The sequence below is a fragment of the Prionailurus bengalensis genome, chromosome B4, assembly GCF_016509475.1.
Source record: "Prionailurus bengalensis isolate Pbe53 chromosome B4, Fcat_Pben_1.1_paternal_pri, whole genome shotgun sequence".
NCBI classification, from domain to species: domain Eukaryota; kingdom Metazoa; phylum Chordata; class Mammalia; order Carnivora; family Felidae; genus Prionailurus; species Prionailurus bengalensis.
In genome coordinates, this window is record NC_057358.1 from 83,011,619 (window position 1) to 83,039,035 (window position 27,417).

At 41.7% G+C, this 27,417-nt stretch overlaps 2 protein-coding genes across 10 annotated transcripts in view; both read right to left on the reverse strand.

Moving 5' to 3' along the window:
- Positions 1-269: 269 nt before the first annotated feature.
- On the reverse strand, positions 270-12,561 carry NACA (nascent polypeptide associated complex subunit alpha). Of its 4 annotated transcripts, XM_043564491.1 has the most exons (10): positions 12,429-12,561; positions 11,495-11,566; positions 6,042-8,819; positions 3,921-5,951; positions 2,643-2,728; positions 2,377-2,454; positions 1,941-2,087; positions 1,378-1,506; positions 597-719; positions 270-395 (listed from the first exon to the last, which is right to left on the reverse strand). In XM_043564491.1, the coding sequence occupies exons 2-10, from the start codon at positions 11,562-11,564 to the stop codon at positions 381-383; spliced, it is 5,457 nt and encodes a 1,818-aa protein (XP_043420426.1). In that variant the 5' UTR covers positions 11,565-11,566; positions 12,429-12,561; the 3' UTR covers positions 270-380. The 4 variants fall into 4 exon arrangements, with proteins under 4 accessions (XP_043420426.1, XP_043420425.1, XP_043420427.1 ...); XM_043564490.1 differs by having other exon boundaries at positions 3,921-8,819; XM_043564492.1 differs by lacking the exons at positions 3,921-5,951; positions 6,042-8,819 and having other exon boundaries at positions 12,429-12,551.
- Positions 12,562-14,582: 2,021 nt separating this feature from the next.
- Positions 14,583-27,417, reverse strand: part of PRIM1 (DNA primase subunit 1) — a 50,014-nt gene continuing 37,179 nt past the window's right edge. For 3 of the 6 annotated variants that reach the window (XM_043564496.1, XM_043564495.1, XM_043564494.1), the window contains exons 8-13: positions 27,014-27,102; positions 26,700-26,841; positions 25,130-25,199; positions 24,246-24,334; positions 17,584-17,682; positions 14,583-16,050 (exon numbers count right to left, since the gene is read on the reverse strand). In XM_043564496.1, coding sequence (XP_043420431.1) covers positions 16,031-16,050; positions 17,584-17,682; positions 24,246-24,334; positions 25,130-25,199; positions 26,700-26,841; positions 27,014-27,102 — 509 coding nt within the window. In that variant the 3' untranslated portion in view covers positions 14,583-16,030. The remainder of the gene's footprint in view (positions 16,051-17,583; positions 17,683-24,245; positions 24,335-25,129; positions 25,200-26,699; positions 26,842-27,013; positions 27,103-27,417) is intronic. The other 3 variants (XR_006294713.1, XR_006294712.1, XM_043564498.1) reach the window with 2 other exon arrangements.

Genomic DNA, 27,417 nt, shown 5'->3' on the forward strand with positions numbered 1-27,417 from the left:
AGCATGAACGGGGGAGGGGCAGAGAGAGGGAGACACAGAATCGGAAACAGGCTCCAGGCCCTGAGCCATCAGCCCAGAGCCTGACGCGGGGCTCGAACTCCCGGACCGCGAGATCGTGACCTGGCTGAAGTCGGACGCTCAACCGACTGCGCCACCCAGGCGCCCCTGAAGTTGAAGTCTTAAGAGTAATTAATGTGTTTTCATTTCTAGAGCCTTCATTTTTGGGGGCGGGGGGGAAGGGAGGGGGAAGAGACTAAGCACCTACTGAGTTCATCCAACAAGAAGCCATAACTTTATTAATGATAGAAACAGTACAAATTTCAAACCAAGCTGCAGTTATTCTTTTGAAACACCAAAAAAGGGTCCTCGTTTTCAGACGGTTACATTGTTAATTCCTGTAAAAGAAAAAAATCATTAGAAGTAGTTATAGGCAGATTAAGAATTCAGGCCACTAAATTATGAGATAATACAGAATAGATTTTGTTCTGAAGCTTCTTAACTGGCTGATTGATATTAAGCCACAGAAAATAAAGTCATCCATAATTGGTCAGGGAAGAGAGAGTTAAAGAATAAAGGATAAAGGCTTGGACACTTACCATAATAGCATTTACAATATCATTACTGTTGTTCTTCAGGGCTCGAACTGCCTTTGCTCTTGATACATTTGCCTGCGACATGACCAGTTCTATGTCCTTAACCTCTACACCTGTTTCATCAACCTGAGAGAGAGAGAGAAAGAGACAGAGAGAGAAAACAAAAACAATAAACTAAAGGCAAGAACAACTCTAGCAGTTCTTTGCAAGTTAGGAGTCTCTTGAATCTATTTTTTATTTTTTTTAATGTTTATTTTGAGAGAGACAGAGAGAACACATGAGACATGGAGGGGCAGAAAGAGAGGGAAAGAGAGAATTGGTTATCAGCACAGAGCCTGACATGGGGCTCCATCCCATGAACCGTGAGATAATGACCTAAGCCAAAATCAAAAGTCAGACACTTAAGTGACTGAGCCACCCAAGTGTGCCGAATCTGTTTTTTTTTTTTTTAAAACGTTTATTTATTCTTTGAGAGAGATGGAGAGTGCACAAACAGGGGAGGGGTAGAGAGAGGGAGACATAGAATCCGAAGCAGGCTCTAGGCTCTAAGCTATCAGTACAGAGCCTGACGCAGGGCTCAAACTCACAAACCACGAGATCACAACCTGAGCCAAATTCGGATGCTAAGTGACTGAGCCACCCAGGAGCCCCGCACCGAATCTAGTTCTTAATATAACTCAGAAACTATTTAACTCAATGCAGTTCGAGAGCTTAAAGCAACACAGAATCCTTCCACCAATATAAACCGGAGAGAATTAAAAGTATAAAATATTTTCCTATGTACCTCTTCCTCTTCACTCTCTTCTTGTACAGTTGGAGTCTGTGTGTTTTCTTGAATGTTTGAGACAGCTTCACCTTGAACTTTGAATTTCTCAGCAGCTGCTAGTTGTGCCTGCTGAGATAAATCCTCGATCTAAAGGGCAGAAAATACAGACTTATGTGAATAGATCAGTCTGCAGTAAATGAAATAAATCATTTATATCTTTTCCAAATTCTCAATCTAAAACCACTTCAGGTTAACTTACTAGGTAGCTTTAAATTGCTTGCCCTCACTAAGATTATACATCAATGTGGAAAGAGTAGTAGCTTAGCTCTAGAACAGTGGTTCTCAACTGGGAGGGGATTTTGACCCAGGAATATCTGTCAAATGTCTGGAGATTTTTTTACTACACCTGGGTATGATGCTACTAAACATCCGTAACACACAGGAAAGTTCCTCTACAACAAAGAATTATCTGACCCAAAATTACAGCCACAAATTCCACACCAAAGAACTATCTAACTCTATTACTAGTGCTGAGGCTGAGAAACCCTGGTCTATAGTGCATCCAAGAAAACTTTCTTTACCTTGGCTTCCCCAAAAACTATGTAGGTATCTGAAGCTGGGCTCTTGTAGACATCTGGTTTTGTGATGACAAAGAGAATATTCTTAGATTTCCGGATAGTGACTCTTGTAACCCCTGTAACCTGTCGAAGACCTAGTTTGGACATAGCCTAAGAAATAGAAAACATCAGGTTTTTAATTTCTTTAGAAGCAGCTTCAGGAAGTAAAGAACACAGTAGTAACTACAACCACAACAAAGCCTTTTCCTAGGCTAAGTTTATATAATACAGAATTGGCTTCCCGGGCTCCTGGGTTTTCTACCATAGTAATTTCTGTCACTTTAAATATGATACTAACAAAAAAATAAATATATAAATATGATACTAACACTACAGTTTCCCCTCTCTAAAGCTGCTTCATCAGAAGCTTTAATTCTTGGTTTATGACTTAAAATCTCACCTTCCGTGCCTTCTTTTCACTCCGGCTCTGTTTTGCTTTACTGACTGGTTCTTCATCGATTTCAGCTGCTGCTGCCAGCTAAGAAGATAAAACAGCTATGAGTAAACTGGAATGTAAATAAAGCCTAGATACCAAAATCCCTAGGAGGTTTTCCCTTTATGAAGCTACACTTCTCCAAATACTTAAGTCAGCTCCTCTGATCAATTCTCGTTCTCCAATGCTTCCTTGGCACAAGTATTTTGACCAGCGAATAAGAGAATACCGACCTGGGCTTGTTGGGTGGTTGCCTGTGTGGAATCCTGTTCCTCAAGCTCTGGTACTGATTCATCACTGTCCGATTCTGTTCCAGACCCTGAGATGACAAATAACTTTTACTATTTTAAAGTACATTATGAGGAGGAGGCACCTCACCATAGCCTGCCTGGACTAGAGGTCACTGGCTTATGCTAGACCTCACAAAGTTAAGTGTAAACCAACTGACTTGTGTGAAGCCAGCTTGACAGCCTCCAACTTAGTCACAAACTAGTGTGTACACATCCATTAAAGACCCGGCCCCAGAAATGAGGTAATTACTAGTTACAGGCCAAGCATTTTATAAACTGTAACTGCTTCCTTTCTCTCAAGGTGTTTACTCACTGGCACCGGCAAATACCAATGACCTACCTAACTCCAAATTTTACCCAATTGCTCAACCATCCCAAAGAGGTTCTGGCAGACAAAGTATCTCCAGTTATATTTAGGTGAAAAGGCAGTAAGTTCACATTGTGGAGGCAGGCCAGAGAGGACGTTTTCCCCTTATCCTTTATATTGGGTTGGGGAAGGCCAGAAACAGTTGTGTACACACATTTAGCCTTATTTTCAAACCACTTACTCTAGCAATTTGGTCTAATGAACTTAGCTTGAAGATTCTCAATGATTAACCACCTGTAGTTCTAACACTCACCTCTGTTAGATTCTGTCCTGTGACCTCTCTCTCCCATCTTCCAAATATAATTCACACATTTTAAGTTTACCTCAATCAAAAGGCCAAGCATCAATAAAGACTACTGAGAGGAAAAAAAGCATACACCTGCACCATTCTCAGGCTAGGAAAAGGTCTTGGAAAGGGAGTCCCTTGGGCACTGGTCATTACTAAATCTAAGAAGTGAAAAGAAACTCAAATAGTTCCATATTTCCTAGCATTTTAGCAAATTCCAGGCCCAGGGACAAAGTTAGTCATGTGGCAGAGATTAGAGCAAATTAAAGAGTCTAATAGGTCTTGGTTTTCAATGTCAGATCATTCAGGTAAGAACAATGGCAGATCCAGGGTTAGCCTGGACCACATTACACAAGATAATACAAAACACACTATCTGAGGTGATGAAAACCAAGATTGTTTCATATACCTAGAGCTTTTACATTTAAAATGGTATAATTCTATGTTCTATGTCCAAACACAAGCAGATATACTGGAGAAAGCGGCGCATCCTAGGGTTAGTATCGGTGGGTAGCCCCAGGAGGGGTGTGGGCGACACACCATGCACACAGCAAACCAAGGCAAATACCCTTGTTGTTCTTCAGAACAGGCTGCTTGGCAGAGGGGGTTGGGGCAGGGATCCCAGCAGGTTTAGGGGTGGGCATGTTGACGAGGACCGACTGGAAAGGCACTCCCCCCGAGATTGGTTCCGGGGGAATCAGAGGCGGCAGCTCATCCTCATCAGCAGGGGCTGAGGGCTTACAGGGGGATTCCAGCACCAGCCCAGGTGAGGACGGCAGAAATTGCTGTTTAGGAAGCAGAGGGGGAACTGGGGAGGGAGGGAGAGGCAGAGAGACTGGTGGGGTGGGTGCTGGAGAGACAGATGCTGATCCAGCATTAGGAAGGACCTTCTCAGAGGAAGCTGTTGCTAGAGGGGTAGATGTCACAGACTCAGGAGCAAGAGCCAAGGGGCTCTTTGGGGAATGAAAAGAATCTTTGCCTTTTAACGGAGAAACAGGAAGGGTTTTGGGAGTCTTTGGAGAAGAGGCTTTCTGAGCAGAGACTGTCAGTAGAGGGGCTGGAGCCATTGTAGAAAGGGGTCCTTTAGTACCATTCTTGGCTGAGGGATCGGGGCACACAGGAGGTGGAGTAGCAGAACTCTTCTTGGCCAGTGGATCTTTCTCAGAGGGAACTATGACAACTGGTGCACTTTCTGGAGCTGGGGCAACAAGTACTGGTTTGAGAGCTGTGGGACCTTTCATTATTGGTAGGCCTTTAGGTGCCTGAGGGGCAGTGGACCCCAAGGGACAAGTAACTGAAACTGGAGATATAGGGGCCTCTTTGGGTGAGGGAGAAGTCTCAGATGAGGGAGTGGGGGCACCTGTGGAGGATGGGGTAGCTGGTGCTCTTTTGGGGGATGAAGCTGCTGAGGTTCCTTTGGAGGATGGAGTCCCTGGGGCTCTTTTGGGAGATGGAGTTGCTGAGGTCCCTCTGGAGGATGGGGTAGCTAGAGACTCTTTGGGGGAGGAGGGAGTCAGAGCTGGGGGAGTGGAGGCCCGCTTGGGAGGTGGGGTTGTTGGGGCCCCCTTGGGGGCTGGGGTTTCTGGAGACTCTTTGTGGGAGGAAGGAGTCACAGCTGAGGGAGTAAGGGTCCCTTTGAGAGATGAGGCAGCTGAGGCCCCTTTGGGGGAGGGAGGAGTCATTATTGGGGAAGTGGGGGTGTCTTTAGGGGATACAATTGCTGGTCCTCCTTTCGGGGAGGGAGGAGCCACAGTTGGGGGAGTGGGGGCTCCTTTGGGAGGTTGGGTAGCTGAGGACTCTTTGGGGGAGGGAAGAGCTACAGCTGGGGCATTAGGGGACCCTTTGGGAGACGAAGTTGCTGGGGCTTTTTTGGGGGCTGGAGTTGCTTGGGACTTTTTGGGGGAGGGAGGAGCCACAGCTGGGACAAAGGGGGTCCCTTTAGGAAGTGGGGAAGCTGGGGCTCTTTTGGGGGCTGGAGTTGCTTGGGACTCTTTGGGAGAGGCAGGAGCCACAGCTTGAGGGGTGGGGGCCTCTCTGGGAGGTTGGGCAGCTTTGGGGGAGGAAGGAGTTCTAGCTGGTGGAGTGGAGGTCTCTTTAGAGGATGGGGTTGCTGGGCCCCCTCTGGGGGAGGGAGGAGTCCTAGCTGGTGGAGTGGAGGTCTCTTTAGAGGATGGGGTTGCTGGGCCCCCTTTGGGGGCTGGAGTTGCTTGGGACTCTTTGGGAGAGGCAGGAGCCACAGCTGGGGTAGTGGGAGCTCCGTTGGGAGGTTGGGTAGCTGGGCATTCTCTGGGGGAGAAAGGAGTCATAGCTGGGGGAGTGGAGGTTTCTTTAGGGGATGGAATTGCTGGGCCCCCTTTGGGGGAGGCGGGAGCCACAGCTGGGGCGGTGGAGGCCCCTTTGGGAGATGGAGTAGCTGGGGTTCTTTTGGGGGCTGGAGTTGCTTGGGACTTTTTGGGGGCTGGAGGAGCCACAGCTGGGGCTCTTTTGGGGGCTGGAGTTGCTTGGGACTCTTTGGGAGAGGCAGGAGCCACAGCTTCTGGGGTAGGGGCCCCTCTGGGAAGTTGGGTAGCTGGGGACTCTTTGGGGGAGGAAGGAGTCATAGATGGAGGAGTGGAAGGCTCTTTAGGGGATGGGGTTGCTGGGCCCCCTTTGGGGGAGGGAGGAGCTATGGCCTGGGGGGTGGGAGCCCCTTTGGGGCAGGAAGGATTCACTGCTGGAGTGGATGTCTCTTTAGGGGATAGAGTTGTTGGGCCCCCTTTGGGGGCGGGGGGAGCCACAGCTGGGGCAGTGGAGGTTCCTTTGGGAGATGGAGTAGCTGGGGCTCTCTTGGGTGATGGAGCTGCTTGGGACTTTTTGGGGGAGGGAGGAGCCACAGCTGGGGGAGTGGAGGCCTCTTTGGGAGATGGGGTATCTGGGGCCTCTTTGGGGGATGGAGTAGGGGAATGCTTCTTGGCCAGTGACCCTTTAGGGACTTGAAAAGAAAGATTGGCCTCTGGAAGAAAGGAAGCTTCAACTGGAGAAATAGGGGATGAGTGATTTCCAGGAGGAGTATCAGGGATAGCAGGTATACTTTTAGAAAGAGTTAAGGTAGAAGTAGTTGAACCCTTCTTGGTTGGACGTCTTTTAGTTTGGGGAGACACACTAGTCCCTAAACGAGATGTGGAGTCAGCTAGGGAAGTTCCTTGAGAAGATGTATTAACAGAAGAATCAGAGTCCTTGGTTGGGTGCCCTTCAGGAGAGGAAGCCACAGGTTCCAATGCCGAGGTATGAGAAATACCATGAACTTTCTTTGCACCTTGAGGAGGAAGAGAGGGAAAGGGCTCAGACTTGGGAATTTCGGGGGCCAGTGCCATGGCAGCTGGAAAAGCAGAAACATTCTGGGGGGGTAAAGTCACAGTTGGAGCCACAGGGCAACTTTCGGAGGCTGGTGGAACCAAAGGTAAAATAGTAAGAGTGGAACTAACCTCCTTATCTGGGTGGCTTTTATGAGCCAAAGAGACAGCTCCTAGTAAAGGGCTGGCTATAGTGGTAGGAGCCACCCCAGCAGTGGCAGCAGAAAATGTAGCCATGGTTGGGGTAGGGAGAGAACTTCTGGGAAGCAGACTCGTGGGGTCTGGGCTTGCATCAGGATCTGTCTTGATTACAGAGGTTGGAGAGTTAACACCCAGAGAGGGAGTAGTATTGACTGGCATAACTAGAGGGAGAGGCTCTACAAGGCTTTTCTTTGTTAAGGTGGTTTCAGGGGAAAGAGGGATCTCCAATGATGATGTACTTTGGGAAGAGGGGGGATTTTTAGGGGCTGCCAGGGCCAATGGTATTAGAATAGGGTCTTTCTTGATAGGGAGTCCTGCCTGGACTGGTGAAACAGGGGCTCCAGCAACAGAGGCAGGTGACATCTGGAGATCTTTCTGTGTTGGTAACTTTACCAATACTGATGCAGGGAGACTTTTGGGGTTCTCAGGGGCTGGCAGAGGAGGAGAGACTGGTATTCCCAGAGGGGCTGTTACTTGAGGACCAGAAAGCTCTTTGGGAGCCACAGGAGTCATAACAAGGGCAGTATGGGAAGTGGAGTCCTTACTACTTATGGGACCTGATGAAACTGGAGGAGAGACACAAGTAGCTATCTCAAAGGTAGTAGGTGCTGCAGAAACTGTAGAGGGGTTAGCCATAACAAATGGGGTGGTTCCAACAGAACAAACAGGAGCTTCTTTCAAGCTTGGACTCTCTGGAGAAGCAGGAATTTGGGCCACCAAAGGCTGATGATGAGTGGCATCAGGAGAACCTTTGAGAATGAGAGAGGCTGTAGGAGATAATGGAGAAGAGGTAGCTACATTTAATGAACCAGAGGGGTTGTAGGAGGCTATGCCAGTGACAGCAGAGGGATCTTTGTCAACAGAAAGAGTCAAAGGGGAATCTCGAGTCCCTGCTGGAAAAGCAGCCACAGCAGCAGAAGTCACCTCATTTTTGGAAGGAGGGGGAGGAATTACAGATCTCTGAGAAGGGTAAGAGGTCCCTGTGGAAGAACGATCTGCAGAAGTGGCATCCCGTATAGCATCTGACAGAACATTATGGCCTGTTTGACCTAAGGGCTGAATAGGAGAACCAAGAGAACTCTGATGTAAAGGTACAGGGTGAGAGACTAGAGAAGGGAGAAAAACTGGAGAGATGTTGGGAGACACAGAAATAGACTGGGTTGAAACAGATAAGGCAGCAGGTGAACTATGGGGTCCCTTTAGGCTGAGGCTTTCCTTGTTTTGTTGAGAAGTCAGAGCTGAGGAAACAGGGATGTCTCTGAACTGAGGGGGAGTGATGGCTAGGGGAGTGGTGGGTGGCATCTGAGGACATGAGGCTACTCCAGACTGAACCGAGGCCAAGGGAGTTCCAACATGGGCAGGAACAGCACTGACTATACTTGGAGGGACGGGGGTAATTTTTCGAGGGTCTACTTGTAAGGGGTCTTGAATAGGAGAGGTCTTTGGTTCTGAGGAAGCAATGGGAGATGACAGGGAGGTCACTGACCCTGACTTAGTCACAGCAATCGAAGGAGGTGAACTAAGAGGGTTAAGTGGATGAGCAGAGTTCTTCTGAACTGAGTGGGGAGCCAAGGCCACCAGAGCCAAGGGAGCTGAAGAAGAATGGGCGCCTTTCAGAGTTGGAGTTATCATGGGAGAGGCCAGAGCTAAGGCAGCTGGGGAGATGGTAGGCCCTAGTAGGTTTGGCAGGAAAGCTGGGGTGTCAGTGGGGGAAGGGACAACTCCCAAAGGCAGGGCTGTCCCAGAGGATGACTGGGGAAAAGGAGCTTCAAAAGGGGTTGAAGCAACACTAGAGGGAGAAAGAAATGGGGAAGGCTGGTTAGGGGTTGCCAGAGGGCATTGTTGGGGAGCCAGGGAACAAGAAGGGGGAAGGGTAGATTCAGGCTGCCCTAAGGCAGCAGTGACATTCAAGGCTGAAGACACAGGAAGCATAGCTGGAGGAGAAAAGCAAAAAAGGGGAATAAAGAAGGAGAGGGAAGGAAAAAAACAAAGGTGAGTTATGCAGCCCAACTTGGTACAACATGCCTCACAGGAAACACAGAATTTTTAAATCTGAGAATGAAAGTCACCACACAGGATTAGACAAAGGTGACAGGCAACAGCAACCTTCCCCAAACATATTTCAGTGGTCCAGTAAGAACACATCCCTCTCCCCATCTCCCATGTCCTACCAAAACCAAACCAAACCAAACCAAACCAACAAAACCTACAAAAAACAATTTTAAGGTGAAAAGAACAGTCTAAGCAGCCTATTAGTCTCTAAATGGGGAGCACAGGCCTAAGAGTGGGGTTGGGAATAGCATGCTTTCCATCCTTTCCCAGATGTGCCCTCCTCCCTTCCTTCCTCAAACAAACCCTAAGTTTTTCTTATAGGCCATAGAATACCACTAGAAGAATAGCTGTTCTACTCTGTCCCCCAAGGATCAGCCTGTTTCAGTGAAACAGACACTGAGAATCAGAACAAGGAAGGCAGTGAGTGGTGATAACGACCAGGAGTTGGAGCTAAATGAGAAAAAAAACAAGTCTTTATATGCTCAGGCTTCCACTAAGGTAAGAAAAAAATCTGACTCTTAGTATGAAGTATTAAGAACTAAGTCACTCTGCCTCTCTATGCCTCCGTTTACCCACTCACCCAAAACAAACAAAAAACCAACCACAAATGGGTTGTACTTCATAGTTTCTACAGACCTTCCTAGGTAATGTTAGCCCTTCAGACATCAATCTAAGATGAACCAGACTGCCAGGGAGAGAGCTTAGTCACAAGGGTAGGGATTGTATTATGAAACTGTAGACCAACTTGTTAAACCAGACTGTGGTTCTATTTTGGAAGAAGGGAACTGGAGTGGGGAATACACTGGTTTTCTACCCCTTAATTTGGATAAGTATGTCATTCTGCCAAAATAGACCAATGTTCTAGCTTTACTAGAGTAAAGCTCAGCAAAAGATTTTCTGAATGATGAAAAACTACCATGCTTACTATTTGGAGCATAGGATTAGACCAACAAATGCTCAATACCTAGAAGGAAATTAAAAAATGAAAACAAAACAACCCACAGCATCCAAACTCACAATTTATTCAACCAGTATCCAACTACAGAAAAGACAGGTGGCTCAACCAGTTTTTCCTGGAGAGTTGGTAATTCAAAGTCTTATGATTACAGTGTAAATGCTTCCTAACACATTACTCAGAATTTGAAACTTAGAATGTTTTCCTCTGACTGGATTTCAAGATGGGGTAAGGCCCAAGTTACCTGCTTTAGACACTATAACCAATTCTTTGGGCTAGTTTTTTCATTATAGTAATCACTTAATTATAGTTACAGAAAAAAATTCAGAGTGTTTTATCACTGGCACTCTCTTATTATTAAACCAACTGTACAAGCTCAAACCATTCAGAAATAAGCTTACCAGCATTAAGGATTGCTTCAGAAGCAAATGGCATTAGTTTTGAGGCTTGAAACAGATTATTCGAAATTCATCTAAATTTCAGTCTCTACATTTGTAAAATCAAATTGTTGAATAAGGTTTTGGTTAGCATTGAATTACAGGATTGTTTGAGACCAGTCCTTTATTTTCTACCTCCATTAAATTCCTTGTACTTCAAGGATTTCATACAGCTTGTTCACTAGCTCAGAGGCCCCCTCCTTTTTCTTTTCTAGCAGCTGTATTAATCCCTTCAGCTGCTAAAATCAGACAGGTGGGGGGAGAGAACCTCAATGCTTTTAACTATAAACAACTCTATTTTAATTCCAGAAAGAGAAAGAAACTGTCCTTAAGTGACAGGTGAAGTTAAAAAAAAAAAAATAATAATTACAATAAAAGACAGTGAGAATGTAAGTTGCAGCCCGAAGATTCCCTTTCTTTATTTCAGCACAACTGACGCAGCAAGAATATCATTAAATATTTTTTCACTATCCCTTAAGTTTTCTAGAGATATATTTTAACCACTATTCAAAACTTGCCTTTACATCCATTAATTTCAAAGATGAAGAAGTAGTCAAAGAAACGTTTATTTCAATATTGGGTTCTGGCAAGCTACTGATGCAGGCATTATTTCAGCACACCAGAAATCTCAACACCAACTCATAAAATAAGTTAACCCACATATGAGTGCCCTGGGGCCCAGTAGGACACATTTACCAGTAGGACACATCTCATCCAGACATGTGATGAAGGCACAATGCCAAGCTCTGCCACCTAAAACCTTGGTGCAACTTGCTGGCTAGAACTTCACAAAAGCTCAGGTCTCCTTGGCCTGCAAGTGTGTCATCCAGTTCCAATAGGTAAGAATCACCGAGCCCCTTCCCAGCTCAGTTCTATGTGAGGTGAGGGTTCCACAGAATGCCCTTTGAGGCAGTTACCATAACCCACAAAGTGGGCCAGGGAGATTTTAATACTTATATATACTGTTTACATTCCATTCCCTAATGAAGTCCCTCCAGGACAGCAGTTAGTATCAGCGACTCTCCTCCCTGGTAAAGCTACAGCCCATCTTTAATGACTTAATTCTGAAAAACAGAAGTGTATTCCCTTTGTCATTTTACCCACCAAATGGTCTTAGGGTCATTCTTACAATTTGAATGAACAGCAAGGGGCTAGGGGAACCTACCTGTCTCAGCCTGGGGCTGTGGCAACTCCTGCTCTGTAGCAGGGACGGTTTCTGTGGCTTCACCAGGCATTTCTGAAGGGAATAAAAAGGAGGCCTGAATTGACTGGGATCCGTTCTGCTGCCCAACCCAGAGTCAAATATTCTTAAAAACTCTGCGAAGGGCTGTTAAGCAAAAAATCATGAAGGTGTCGGGACAACCCTCCCCAAAGCTGCTGGGAATACGTAAGAAATAAGACGTGACCCTCTGATCTCTGATCAAGCAAATCATCTACCTCTCTTTACTCCGCAGAGAACGGACTTCTAGTGCCCACGGGTTCCTTTTACTCCACACGCCGAAGCCCACAAGGGCAACAATCATCACTGCGTTCTCGACCCGAGGGAGAGCATCCTGGTCTGGCTCCCGACCACGGGAGACTTCAGACGCTACGCTGCACAACCTCCCCTCCTACACTCACTCTGCCTGGGCTGGGACCTCCAGGACTCCCGTTTGTCGACTTTCGGGAACCAGGAGGGGGAAAGAAAGCGCCTTAAGTCCCAACACTCGCTTGTCACAATTAAGAACGGCCTGTGTGTGTGTCGGGGGGGCGGGGGGGTTTCCAAGGCTGTGACCCCCTTAACCTCCTCCGGGTTCTTATGAAACCTTTCCTAACAGCAGACGCACTCCGCTTCGGCCCCCAACACCGCAACGGCTCTCATCTCCGCAGCACTGGCCTCCATGCCCGGCCCGCGGCCCTTCTGCCCTGCTTTTGCTAGGATATCAACCACAGACCCCATTTTGTCCGGAGGCCCCAAGGCCACACTTCCCAGAGGCGAGGAGGAACCCGGTGGTCCCACAAAGCCTCCAACTCTCCTTAGCTCTCAGTCCCCAGGGCGGCTCAGTCCGCAAAAAGGCGGATGGCTGCGGATACAGAGTAGCGACGAAGACAGGACTTACTGTGCGGGGAACGCGGAACCAAGATGGCGGCAGAAAGAGAGCGAGCGAGAGCGTGACCCACGCCTGTTGCAGAAGGAAGCCTGGTGGAGGGGGCGGGACCAGGATCCGATTCCGGGTCAGGAGCGGCCGCCAGTCACTTCCTTTAACGAGTGACCCCTCCGGTTGTTCCCTGACGGGGGTGGTGACGAGGTCTAAATAAGGGTAAGAATTCAGAACAGAACGCCCTGGCCTGGCAGGAACTTCAGCTCTGTGCAGTCCTTAGATAGCTGGGCAGTCCTTAGATAGCCGACCTCTTCCCATCCCCTAAGTCGAGGCATTTTGATACCCAAAGGGAAATTGTCATGAAACAGGCACCTTCTGCCCTCTGGTCAGTAACTTAGCCACAGCGGTATTGCAGTGACTTTTTAATTTCCCCTTTTCAACTAATGAGGGGACATAGGAGATACTAAATAATACTGAATGCCACGGATTGTATTCACATCATTGTAAGGTAGCAGTGACGTAGGTTAACCCTATTTTATTTTTGGAATACACAATTTTGACAGATGTTTAAACTATTATATATAATTACCCTCCTCAGAAAAAACGTAGGCACATAGGCGATTCTTTTTCCTGTATTTTGGGCAAATAGATATCCTGAAACTCATCCATTCTAGTAGTCCCAAGACCCCACGTTAAGAACTCATGCTTTATATGGTAAGATTTCTGGAAAGTCGATGGGGCACCTGGGTGGCTCAGTGGATTTCAGCTCATGTCATGATCGCACTGTTCCTGAGTTCAAGCCCCTCCCCTCAGAGCTCACAGCTTAGAGCCTGGAGTCTGCTTTGGATTATGTCCCCCCCCCCCCGCCCTTTTTCAAAAATAAACATTAAAAAAATGAAAACAAAATGACTCCTGAAGAGAATGTAATTCAGCGTTTTGATCACGAAAATGCCATGGGCCCTGACCCTTCATACCATCTCTCTCAGCCCTACAAATATATTACTTTAAAACCAGCTAACACTATTTGAGCTAATGGCTTTAAGACAATTGTGGCTGTCTTTTAAGGGAAGCAGTGACATTATGCTCTGAAAACTACTTGTGAAGTGAGCATTAATAAATTAGGATTAAATGATATAGTGGGGTTTACCAGAATTGAGAAATTCTGAGATTCTTTTCAGATAGGGGAAGCAATATTGTGGAGTGATTAATTAAGAACATGAACTCCGTAGGGGTGCCTGGATAGATCAGTTGGAAGAGCATGGGACTCTTATTCTCAGGTTCATGAGTTCAAGCCCCATGTTGGGTGTAGAGATTACTTATATAAAGAACATGGACTCTGTAGCCATACTGTCTGAATCACAGCTTGGACACCTTGTAGTAACCTTGGGTGATTTAATTAGTCTGCTTGTGCCTCAGTTTCCTCACCTATAAAATGGGGAAAATAGTAGCTACTTCATAGAATTATTAGGAAGATATGTACATTACTTAAAAAGTGCTGTTCCTTTTTCTAAATAAATATGTGACCTGGAAGATTTGTTAGCACAGTCCATTTACCTTCAGAAGAAAGGGTAATAGCCAATCATCTCCTTAGATGATAAGTAAAGCTATTTTGACCACTCCCCTTTCTTTCCCATCCAGCTCACTGACTTTTCTCTCTGTTGTTAATGACTAGCTAAGGAAAGATGTATTTTCTTTCTTTGGGTTTCTTTATGAATTGGGCAAGTATGGAGATGGAAACCAGTTCTGTGCCCTTTGTTTCTGCAATTCTTATGTATGGATGAGTTGGCAAAATCAGAGAATAGAGAAGTCAATAGTCTTTGAGCATGTTTCTGCTATCTTTAATGAACCAAACATTTATTTATTTATTTTGGGGGAAAAAAAAAGGACTTTATTATTTAAAAAAAATTTTTTTTAAGTTTTCATTTAAATTCCAGTTAGTTAGGGGCGGCTGGGTGGCTCAGTTGGTTAAGTGTCTGACTTCGGCTCAGGTCATGATCTCGCGATCCGTGACTTCGAGCCCCACGTCAGGCTCTGTGCTGACAGCTCAGAGCCTGGAGCCTGCTTCGGATTCTGTGTCTCCCTCTCTCTCTGCCCCTCTCCCACTCACGCTCTGTCTCTCAAAAATGAATAAATGTTTAAAAAAATTAAAAAATAAATTCCAGTTAATTCACATACAGTGTAAAAACATTTATTCTTTTTAATGAGTACAATATGTTCTGAAACTACTTTTATGGGCTAGTATAGCAGCTTTATCCAAGGGCTTTAATATTAAAGCATTAAAATAATGGTAGACATACTGGAAGCTTGAAATATCTCTTGTTGAAAGCATAACACCAGCCTTTACACTCCCATTCTGAGTTAAGATGGACTGATGAGTCTTTAGTAATTTTGTATTCAGGAATTTTTAACCGACCCACTGGTTTCCAAACCTAAAAACTGAACAATACATAGTAAATAGAAGCTCAAATAACAAGGAATTTTGCACAGTGGTATTTAATGTTTTTTCTTAAAAGATTAGAAAAGAGTAGGAAATGCAAGGCATTTCGGTGTACTGACTGCAAAGTCTGTTTTATACATATACACCAAAAGATAAAAAAAGAATGTGTGGCTACAGAGAAAACAATGTTAAAGGAAATATAAAGGAAGGAAATTTTTCATAAATCATAGAAAGCACCAGCCTGATAGCTTGACTTCTCAGTGTTTCTCAGAAGATGGACTGTAAACCAGAATGACTGTTTTGTTTAGCTTGGTTGTAAAACTGGGCAAAAGAAATCTGACTTTCAGAATCTATTGCAAAAATTCAAATATGGAAGAAACAAAACCTTTAAAATTAAGTATTTGGATATGTAGAAAGGGAAGTGTCTCGACAAGTAAAATAGGCTTTATGTTGGTGAAATTGGTTATTCTAAGCTGCTGCTCTATGGTGTTGACTAATCCAGTTATTTTCTGAGGAAAGAAGTTAGGAGCTACAAATGCAACAGTTGTAAAAAAAAAACAAAACACTCTACTATGCCCTAATATTGTAATCTAGTAACTCATATGTTTAGATGCCCAATTTAAAATGATTTTTAAAAGATGAGCAGTGGGGTGTGGCCTGGGTAATAAAAATACCAGTAAGCAAAATTAGAAGTGACCTAATACATACTCTAAGTATAATTAATTTAACTTAAGGTCTACGACTTAAGGACAAAGCTCTCATGTACCTAGAATATTCAGTCCAGAAATATGGAGGCTGTATCTGAGCTGAGATTAAAGTCTTCGGCATATTACTGCTCACTTGCCTCTACATACGGCAGCTGGTAGAAGTAGATCAAAATACATATGGCAACTGGTAAAAGGCATATCAAAAATCTTAGAATTATCTTTGTATGATACTAACTTTTACAAATATTTGCAATCCACTTGCTCCTCTCATTACTGCTTCTTTGAGAAACCTGGACACTCTCCTTTGGTGGTTTCAGGAATCTTTTCAACATAATTATTTTTCAAGAAAAGGACATTTTGCTTTGAGCATTGAAACACATATATGGTTCTACCATATTAATTAAATGCTGTTGAAGTATTTGGTTATTGGTTGAAGGTAGAAGATATCTACAATGGTTTGAGGAGAGTTGTTATCTTCAGAAGTCTTTCTGTAAATCTGAAATAGAATAGATTCTTATCAAAGGACAGTAAAGTAAAACAAAACAAATCCCATTTATTTTCACACTCTGATTTGGTTAATGCTTCCATTAAATTCACATCATGCATAAAGATTTGCTTTCACACTTGCTGAAGCCCACATTACAGGCTGAGCTAGTACAGAACAAGAGTACAAAGGACTTAATATGGCCAGTTGGAATGGCAGGTTCACTGAGGCTTTCCAAGTTCAGTGTCATCATTGTTCATTCAACAAGCACATATTTGAGTGGCTACTATGAGTTCAGCATTATCTTGGGCACTACTTTTTAACCATCATGAATTTTATTAAGAAATGAAGTGGAAAGGGAGTTTGTATTTCTGTAACATGGCCACAGTTTTCTATGGTATTCATCAATCTCCTGAATAATACTCACTGCTGATTTTTTTCATTTTGGCTTACACATATGCTTGGGTCTCTCCTATTCAAATAACTTTTCCTTTGACACTGCTGTCCTCTTGGTATCTCCTTTGGGTTCCAATATCCAACAGGATTTTATCACTTGTCTACTGCATTTGACACTTTATAATTTCCTTGAAACTTTCCCCTGGCTGCTTCTGTAACACTTAACTTTCCTCTTTCATCTCTCTGCTTCCAAATCATTACCACCTCTCAAGGATGGCTCTAGTATTTGTACCTTTTAGAGATCTCCAGTGCTATTCTCCTAAATGGTAATAGCCCAGTTGGCCTCTTGGGCTCTATTATATCCCCTATATCCCCCCAGATTTTTGTTGCTAGTTTTATCTGGCTAGATTAAACTATAAATCATGGCAAAACCTTCCTCAAAAACCTTTAATAGATTCCTTGTCTCTACTGAATTAAGTCCAAACTCTCAAGACTGGAATTCAAGGCCATCTATACCCTGGCTTCAGTCTGCTTCTCCAGTTTTCTATCCAATCACTTCCTGACACATCTTTTTTAAGATTAGCTGTACTAGATGGCCTCCAGAGTGACCTGATGCTTTTGTCTCTAATGTTTTTGCCCTTGCTGTTCCTTTAAGCATGAACAACCTGTCACCTTTTTCCACTCCTGTACCCTTATCCCAGCATATCTCTGCTTGTGGAAATCATACTCATACCTTAAGGCATGGTATATAGGCATTGGGGATTAGAATCTGTATAGCAACTCACTGAAGAGTTCAAATATCACTCTTTTCATATGAAATCTCAGGTTCTCAGAATCAGATGAGATCTCTTGGCATTTTATACTTCTTTGTTTTGTATCAGTTAGTACTTCCTAAGGGCAGGAGGCATGGTGTGGAATTCATCTTTGTATAACTAATTTTTGTTTCCCTCATGATACCTGATACATCGTACCTGATAGAATATCTATTGAATTAAGTGACCAATTTTTAAAACACTAAGGATAGTAAGCTAAATCTATAACTTGTTTTAGGAGGGCAAAGGCTAGAGCTCTAAAATTAATCACTTGCTGGATACTTTAAACTTCCTGTACTAAGATCTAAATAGCTAAAAGGGAAAAGTATAGTCTTACCACTCTTCTTGAGAAGTTCTCCTTTTCGGGATTTATCCAGGTTTTCAAGAAACTGTTCAAAAACTTTTATGTAAGGAGCTAGACTGGTCTTCTTATAATCTAAATTATGAAGGCCATGTATTATAATTAGCATTTTGGAAGTGAGAATTACACAAAAGTATAACTTTAAGTTTTTTTCAAGAGTTCTTTAAAATAGTGTTGTCCAATATAATAAGAAATGTGTAGTTTACATACTCTAGTAGTCACATTAAAAAGGTAAAATAATTTTAATATTTAATCCAGTATATCTAAAATATTATTATTTTAACGTAATAAAAATGGAAATATTTTACATTCTTTCATACTAAGTCTTTGAAATCTAGTGTTTTGTATTTAAAATGCATCTCAGGGGCGCCTGGGTGGCGCAGTCGGTTAAGCGTCCGACTTCAGCCAGGTCACGATCTCGCGGTCTGTAAGTTCGAGCCCCGCGTCGGGCTCTGGGCTGATGGCTCAGAGCCTGGAGCCTGTTTCCGACTCTGTGTCTCCCTCTCTCTCTGCCCCTCCCCCGTTCATGCTCTGTCTCTCTCTGTCCCAAAAATAAATAAACGTTGAAAAAAAAAAAAATTTAAAATGCATCTCAATGTAGATGATGTATTATCATGAGAAATACTTGATCTATATTTAGATTTAAATTATAAAATATACAGTTGAAAAGTAGGCTCATATACCCAAATTTCCCAAACATACTTAAAAGTTTTCCAATAATTGAATCAAATATCAGTTTTAAAACTTATTTAAAACACTTTTTTTTAAAGATTTTATTTTTAAGTAATTTCTACATCCAATGTGATGCTCAAACTCACAACCCTGAGATCAAGAGTCACATGTTCCACTAACTGAGCCAGCCAGGCATCCCTATCAGTTTTGAAATTTAAATTAATTAAAGTTAAATTTAAAAAATCAGTTCCTTGTTTATACTAGTCACATTTCTTTTTTTAAGTTTATTTGTTTTTAAATTAAAAAAAATTAATGTTTATTTATTTTTGAGAGATAGAGAGGCAGGGTGTGAGCAGGGAAGGGGCAGAGAGAGAGGTAGACACAGAATCTGAAGCAGGCTCCAGGCTCTGAGCTGTCAGCAGAGCCCAATGTGGGGCTCCAACTCTTAAACAGCGAGATCATGACCTGAGACAAAGTTGGATACTTAATCAACTGAGCCACCCAGGCACCCCTTTAGGTTTATTTATTTATTTTAAGAGACAGAACACAAGTGGGGGCAGAGAGGTGGAGAGATAGAATCTCAAGCAGACTCTGAGATGTCAGCATGTAGACTGACGAGGGGCTAGCCTCATGAACTGTGAGATCATGATAGGAGTCAATATCGAGTCTAGCTGAGCCACCCAGGCACCCCTATACTAGCCACATTTCAAGTGCTTAATAGCCGTACGTGGCTACTGTATTAAGACAGTGCTGCTCTAAAATATCCAAACCACCCATACACATCCACTTTTGTAGTCAGGCTTTCTAATATTAGACCAACATAATCTAGTGAGTCTGTGTTAAGTCCCATACAACATTCCTTTCTTTAGAAATTACGGCCTCACTGGGGCGCCTGGGTGGCTCAGTCAGTTAAGTCTCTGACTTTGGCTCAGGTCATGATCTCATGGTTCATGAGTTCAAGCCCTGCATCTACCTCTCTGCTATCAGCACAGAGCCCACCTTGGATCTTCTGTCCCCCTCTCTCTATCCTCCCCTGCTTACTCTCTCTCTCTCTCAAATATTAAAAAAAAAGAAAAAAAAAAAAGAAAAAAAAAGAAATTGTGGTTTCAGTAATAAATAGTTTTACTAACAGAGCAAACATTAAGAAGGTGAAGTCAGGGTCATTCTACCTGGAGACAATCAGAAGTTAATAGTCATATGCCTTAAGTACAGTATTTTTTGACTTATAAAAACCTTATTTTTTATGGGACACCTGGGTGGCTCAGTCGGTTAAGCACCAGACTTTGGCTCAGGTCATGATCTCATGGTTCGTGGGTTCGAGCCCCATGTTGGGCTCTGTGCTGACAGCTCAGAGCCTGGAGTCTGTTTCAGATTCTGTGTGTCCCTCTCTCTCTGCCCCTCCCCTGCTCATGCTCTGTCTCTCTCTCTCTCTCAAAAATAAATAAATAATAAAAAACAATTTTAAAATTTTATTTATTTTTTGATTTATAAAAATTAAAAAGAATTTACACAATAAAATTTTGAATATAGAATCTTAATCTATTTAATTATATAATCTATAATACCCAATAGGGGAGAAAATCTGATTGAGCACAAGATGAGATTTGGATTTTGGTAGCATGCCATGTCTGCATGGAATAGTCCTCATAATAGTTCACTGAAAAGAGTAAAAAAAAGAAACTATACTTAAAAAGTTTTTTAGCAAACCTGTCTGATGTACTTGGAACTAGACAAGGAAATCTTGACGAGGGTATTAAGGATGAATATCTAAACTGTGGCAATTATGAAAATATATTTTGTCCTACATGTTTATATATGAATTTTCTTATAGCAATAAATGTAAACCAAAGAAACAGTTTAGTTTGGGATCAACCACATAGCACTTTGAAAAAAAAAATTTAAAAAAAAAAAATTTTTTTTTTTCAACGTTTATTTATTTTTGGGACAGAGAGAGACAGAGCATGAACGGGGGAGGGGCAGAGAGAGAGGGAGACACAGAATCGGAATCAGGCTCCAGGCTCTGAGCCATCAGCCCAGAGCCTGACGCGGGGCTCGAACTCACGGACCGCGAGATCGTGACCTGGCTGAAGTCGGATGCTTAACCGACTGGGCCACCCAGGCGCCCCGGAAAAAAATTTTTTTACACTTATTTATTTTTGAGAGAGAGAGAGAGAGAGACAGAGTATGAGCAGGGGAGGGGCAGAGAGAGAGGGAGACACAGAATCAGAAGCAGGCTCCAGGCTCTAGGCTCCAAGCTGTCAGTACACAGCCCAACCCAGGGCTTGAACCCACGAACCGTGAGCATGACCTGAGCTGAAGTCAGATGCTTAACCAACTGAGCCACCCAGGCGCCCCAACCACATAGTACTTTGAACCTTTAATTCAGGATTCTAAGCTCCTTGGATATAGGTCTATATGCTTATCTCACCATAGTAGAATATATAACAGGCACTCAATAATTACTTAAATATTTACTGCCCATTATATATCAAGTACTATGCTAAATTCTAAAATAGTATAAGCCAAACTCTTTGGTTTCAAGAAGTTTTTAAATGAACAGGAAAAACAGGTCCTATATGTAGTAATAGAAAACAATATATAATTAAAGGCCAAACAGGCATATGGATAATTGTATAAGTCCAAAGAATTCACCAATCAAGATTGACTGAGGTGGCTATGAAGTGGGTCTTAGAAAAAAGACATAATTAGATAGAGAGGACAGTAGAGATCATTCCAGGATTTGGGAAGAAGGGCAGGAATAAATAGTACTAGTGTGAAAAAGGACTAAGGCTTAAAGTTGCAGAAACTAAAGAAATAATAAGGAACTTACATTTCACCTGTTCCAACCTCCCACCATCTCTGAAGCACCCCTGACTGATGGCTATTAGGCTATTTATGAATACTTGAAATGATAGGCAGTTTAGTTTACTTTTGAAAGTAAATATTGTATAAATTTTGAAGTTATAGTTATTAGAAAATTTCTCTTTAAAATCTCTGAACAAAAGAAAAAGATGTCATCAAGAGACAATATTAAGTTTAAAAAATTGTGCTAAAGTAATATATACATGTTGTTAAAAGGAGTAAAATACTACTAACATGTTAGAAAAAATAGCAGCTCTCTACCTTTATTCTGACCTTTCAATCCTCTTGAATGGCAACCACTTTTCTTTTCTAGAACTTATTTCTAACAAATGAACACTTCCATTGTTTAGAAATCCAAGGCTATTCTTCCTAGGTCTGTGGCTTTTTGGGAGAGAGGAATAGGAAGGGGTGAGAAAGCTCTTAAGATCTTTTAATTCTCAGTGTTTTGAAATTTCAAAATAATGTGCCTTGGTGTAGGTCTGTCTTATTATTCTGAGACTTTTCAATAAAGGGCTCATTTCTGGGATGGTTTCCTATACAGTTTTGATATTTTTTCCCTCCCTGGTTGTTTTTTTTCTGAAACTCCCATAGTCAGGTATTAGACTTCCTGAACCATTCTTATCTTTTTCCTCCTTAAAACAACAATAACAAAAACTTGTCTTTTTTGTAGTACTTTCTGGAAAATCTTAACTTTTTTTTTTTACCAGCCCTTCCATTGAATTTTTTATTCTAATGATTATGTTTTTGATTTCTAAGTCCTCTTTCTTGTTCTCTAAGTGTCTCTTTTCATAGCAATCTAATCTTGCTTCATGGTTCCACTATTTTCTTATTCTCTGAGGATATTAGTTTTTAAAAAAAAAGTTTTCAGGGCACCTGGATGGCTCAATTAGTAGAGCATGCGATTCTTGATCTCTGGGTTGTGAGTTTGAGCCCCATGTTGGGTGCAGAGATTACTTTAAAAAAGAAAGAAAGAAAGAAAGAAAGAAAGAAAGAAAGAAAGAAAGAAAGAAAGAAAGAAAGAGAAAAAAGGAAAGAAAGAAAGAAAGAAAGGTTTTCTTTGTTCTTTGCATTGTCTGTTTTCTCTGAGTTCCTTTTTCCGGTTTATTCTGATTTTTCATGTTGGAGATGTGTTTTATTTTTTATTTATTTAGTTTATTATTATTATTATTATTATTATTATTATTATTTTAATGTTTTTATTTATTTTTGAAGGAGAGAGAGAGACAGCATGAACAGGGGAGGAGCAGAGAGAGAAGGAGACACAGAATCCGAAGCAGGCTCCAGGCTCTGACCTGTTAGCACAGAGCCTGACGTGGGGCTCGAACTCACAAACTGTGAGATCATGATCTGAGATGAAGTCGGACATTTAACTGACTGAGCCACCCAGGCGCCCCAGAGACGTTTTTTAAATACTTGATTTATTTTTATTATTTTTTAAAAAGTTTATTTATTTTTGAGTGAGAGTGCACGGGAGGGACAGAAAGAGAGAATCCCAATCAGGCTCTACACTGCCAGTGTGGAGCCCAATGTGGGACTTGAATCCACGAACTGAGATCATGCACTGGGCTGAAATCAAGAGTGAGACGCTCAACCGACTGAGCCACCCAGGTGCCCCTCAAATACTTTAAATCAAATGTCTGTAATCATTCTACAAACATTAATAGTGGAATGTACAATGCTAGGTATTATGTTAGAGCTGGAATAGATGAAGGTTTTTTTTTTTTTTTTTTATGAATTGATATTTGAGCTTGTGGGTTTTTTTTTTGGCATTTTTTTTAATGTTTATTCATTTTTGAGAGAGAGAGAGAGAGAGAGAGAGACAGTGTGAGTGGGGGAGGGGCAGAGAGAGGGAGACACAGAATCCGAAGCAGGCTCCAGGCTCTGAGCTGTCAGCACAGAACCCAACATAGGGCTTGAACTCACGAACCACTAGATCATGACCTGAGCCGAAGTCAGAAACTTAACTGACTGAGCCACCCAGGCGCCCCTTGAGCTTGGGTTTTGAAAGTAGTGTAGCAACATTTGACCAAGAAAGGCCAATCAGAGATCACAGATCTGCCCTGTCCATTATAATAGTTACTAGACACATACGGCTATATAAATGAAAAATGGCTAATAAATGAATTTAAGGGGCATCTGGGTGGCTCAGTCAGTAAGCATCCAACTCTTTTTTTTTTTTTTAAATATTTATTTTTGAGAGAGAGAGAGAGCACGCAAGAGGGGCAAGGGCAGAGAAAGAGGGGGGACAGAGGATCTGAAGCTGGCTCTGTGCTGACAGCAGAGAGCCTGATGTGGGGCTTGAACTCACAAACTGTGAGATCATGAACCGAGCTTAAGTCGGACACTCAACCAACTGAGCCATCCAGGCGCCCTAAGCATTCAGCTTTTGATCTCAGCTCAGGTCTTGATCTCATGGTTGTGAGTTCAAACTCTCCACTGGGTGTGACGCTTACTTAAAAAACAAACAAGCAAACAAAGAAACTGAAAATCCAGTTTCTGATAATTCAAGTGGATTATGCCACATGTGGATAATGAGTACCACACTGGGAAGTGCATTACATTTCTATTATCACAGAAAGTTCTATTGGCTCTGTTGCTGTAGGATGTCTCTTGGGTGTTGGTATATAAAGATTTGACCTCTATGAGAAGGAAGATTTATAAATTCTCTAGTTCCTTCATATTCTTGAATATACAGTTCAACCACAGTTTAGATCTATATTTACCATAACACTCATCTGGATACATCAAAAATAAAGAGCAAAAGTACGGTATACATAGTGGTTGTTAAATCAATAGCTGTTGAAACTAAGACTGTGACAAACAATGATCCACACCAATTGAGAATTTAATCTTGTACATATAGATCCTGGCATTTAGATGATGCTTAGAAATATCTATGGACTCAAATTGGATTCAACATCACCATTTGAGCAACTGATTAAAAAAGGACAAAAACATTGTTATGACATTATTTGTTACTGAGCTGGTTTCAGGATAAACAATCCATTCTAGGCTGAATCCAAGGAGAAAGAATTACTGGACTGACAGAAGGATGTCTATATAAAAAACTTATGTTAAAGTGAGATTTTAGTATATTGACATACCTCTGGTTCTATGTTTGATATCAGATTCAGCTTCATTTCTCTCCTTTCCCTCATTAGTGGAAATGGTATCCAGTTCACGGCAGATGGAGCTACAAATAACAGAATAAAAGAAGTTTCCTCCTTTTTATTTAACTCTATGCTCAATATCAGGCTTGAACTCATAAGCCCAAGATCAAGAGTCATATGCTCTACTGACTGAGTCAGGCAGTTGCCCTAGAATAAGAGAATTTTAAAGTTGTTTCTTGGTCAACATTACCTAGTGTATGACAGCACGTGAATCCTACAAGATTTTTGGTGAAAAAATTGTGTGACCAACTAAATTTGGGATATTCTAAAAATCACAGTCTCTAATATGGATAGAAAATTTTCTAATATGCATGGAGTTTTCCATGTATGTTAGCATAATAAAAACTGGGAAATCTTACAGTGGAGAACTTTTTATTTAAAAGTGGTTATTTCACAAACTTATTTGAACTTATAATCTTTTTTTTTTTTAAATGTTTATTTTAAGAGAGAGAGTGTGTGAGCAGGGGAGAGGCAGAGAGAGAGAGGGAGGGAGAGAGAGTATTCCAAGCAGATTCTGCACTGCCAGAGCAGAGCCCAACACAGGGCTTCAACTCATGAACCACGAAATCATGACCTGAACTGAAACCAAGAGTTTGATGCCTAACCAACTGAGCCACCCAGGTGCCCCAGAACTTATAATCTTTTTATTAGAGAACAGCAACTTGTGTTTTGCATAACTCACTAGGAAATGTTGCTCTACTAGGGCATCATCATATAGCCTCAGAGCAGCTGCTTCTCTGGAAGGGATCTAGTCCAATCTACTTCAAATTCAGGAACCAATCAAACAAAAAAGGAATGATCAATGATCTGGAACATACCTTATGGTTGGAACAGTAAATGGATCAAACTGGTCCACTTTCTGTACATCAATAGGCACAGAAATGCGACCTGTAAGGACCAAAAGTTATAAACTGATGACTGTGAAATACAGATCATTATGGGCTGTCTCCTATGTGTTATTTTGGCTAAATTTTAATCTAAGGCTTAGAAAAAGGGTTAGACTTATCTGTTAAAATCAGTAGTTGGAAATTACTTCCACACTAGCTGCATCTTTTATTTCTCTTAAAAAAAAAAAAAACAAACAAAAAATAAGTATGAAAGACTGTTGAGCTATTACATAGTGCTCTTATCTCTACTTTTATTTCTATCTCCTTCTTCCTAATATCCTTTTATACAGAAGTACAGAATGATATCAAATTTAGTGAGTTCTGAAAATGAAACAACATAGATAAAAATAGTTCATTTCATTATCTTGATTTGCTGAGATCAGAACAGACACCTGTATGTTGGAAATCTTTAGAAAGCATTTTGGGAATAAAATAGCATTATACTACCTTTTTACAATATCTACACCTGGGATACCACATAAAATTCATCACATCTCAAAAATGAGATAATGAGTCTCAAGAATGCCAGGTAAATAACAAGTTAAGATAATCAAGAGAATTGGGAGTTGCTGATTGAAGACAGAAAAAACTGCAGCTACTTAATGGGGAAAAGATATAATCAAAATGTATACACCTATGAATATAATTATTTACTGAAACTGAATTTTAGAATAAGGGGATACCCACTAAAGTTTTAGAATTAAGTTAAAAAATATTAAGAAATATTAAGATTATTACCAAAAGAAGCTGAAAACACACAGTTGACAGGTTTGAAAAGGAGCTATCCAAATATATGGACTAGAGAATCATTATAGATTATTAAAGGAAACTAGGCAATTTGGGAGGATTGAATGTGTGACACTTTTCTAGGCACTTTACATTTTAGATTTTCACAATAACCCACTGAAGTAAGTACTATTATTATCTCCATTTCACAGATGAGAAAACCAAGGTACAGAGAGTAGTTTGCCTAACATCCCACAGCAAGTGGCAGAGTTGGATTATTAACTACTTATTGGATATTACTTGTCCTAAAAAGGACAACTGTATACAACTGCATATGTCTCCCGGTTGGATGAAGCAAAGTTTAGGTCAATATAGCCACCTTTATATCTATTTTAAAGTCAGTTTCATTCCTTCAAAACACCTAAGAAAAATGTGAAGAAGGAAAGCTAAAAGTATGGAAAAAGAACTGAGGGAGGAAGCATAGTGGGAACAGCACAGAACTCTGTGGTTTAAGAACTGAATTCTGTTTCTAGCTCTGTTGCAATTTGTTTTATGACTGTAGACAAGTCCCATTAACCTCTTGGACCACTGTTTTCTCATTTGTACAGTGAGAACTACCATCGTGTGAGTTCTAAGTACCTCTACGATTCTAACACTGAACCTCAAAAACCCAGATGAAAATTATTTATGTAGTGGAAACTCATCTGGTAGCTACTAATCAACAACTAAAACTTTCATTTTCCTTCTAGTTTTCTTTACTTTCTTTACATTGTACCTGTTTTAGGATGAACACTAAAAGGGCTCTTCAGTAAATGATTGATTCCTTTGCTAACATTGACATCCAGCCGTGGAAAACAGTACTGGAGCATGATCTCCCATTCAAGCCAGGGTCCACATTTGTCGTTTTTGGTATTATCCTAAAAACAGATGCAAGTCTAGCATGAGGATCAGTAGGAACTTTTGAGGATTTCTTTAAAAGTGGTTAAAAATGATTTTCAATAATCTTTAACTTACTAATAAGCAAAACAATCAGAATTTAATTAAGAATTACATTATTATATTTATAATAGAGATTTCGATGGGATATACCTGAGAGTTGATGGTTTTCTTCAAATACTCCCAACGCTGAAGTGAATTGTGATGCTTTTGGAAGTTTTGTTGAAGTTTCTCATGAATTGGTGATGAGTCATTAAGGAACACACTCATTTATGACACATTAATGAACAACTTATTTCCAGTATGTGTTACAACAAGGATAACTGAAAGTTTACTAGAAATTATTGTTTTCTAAAATGCAAATACATATATTTTTAAGTTTATTTACCTTGAGAGAGACAGAGACAGCATGAGCAGGGGAGAGGTAGAAAGAGAGAATCCCAAGCAGGCTCTGCACTGTGAGCACAGAGCCTGATGTCGGGCTTGAATGCACAAAACCATGAGATCATGACCTGAGCCAAAATTGATAGTCGGGCACTTAAATGATTGAGCCACCC

Coding starts and splice junctions, on each gene's coding strand:
- NACA (XM_043564490.1), bottom strand. CDS start 11,564: ATGCCTGGTGAAGCCACAGAAACCGTCCCTGCTACAGAGCAGGAGTTG. Junction 2,088..2,376: donor GTGAAAAGAAGGCACGGAAG/GTGAGATTTTAA, acceptor TCTATTTCTTAG/GCTATGTCCAAACTAGGTCT. Junction 1,507..1,940: donor TAGTTTTTGGGGAAGCCAAG/GTAAAGAAAGTT, acceptor TCTGCCCTTTAG/ATCGAGGATTTATCTCAGCA.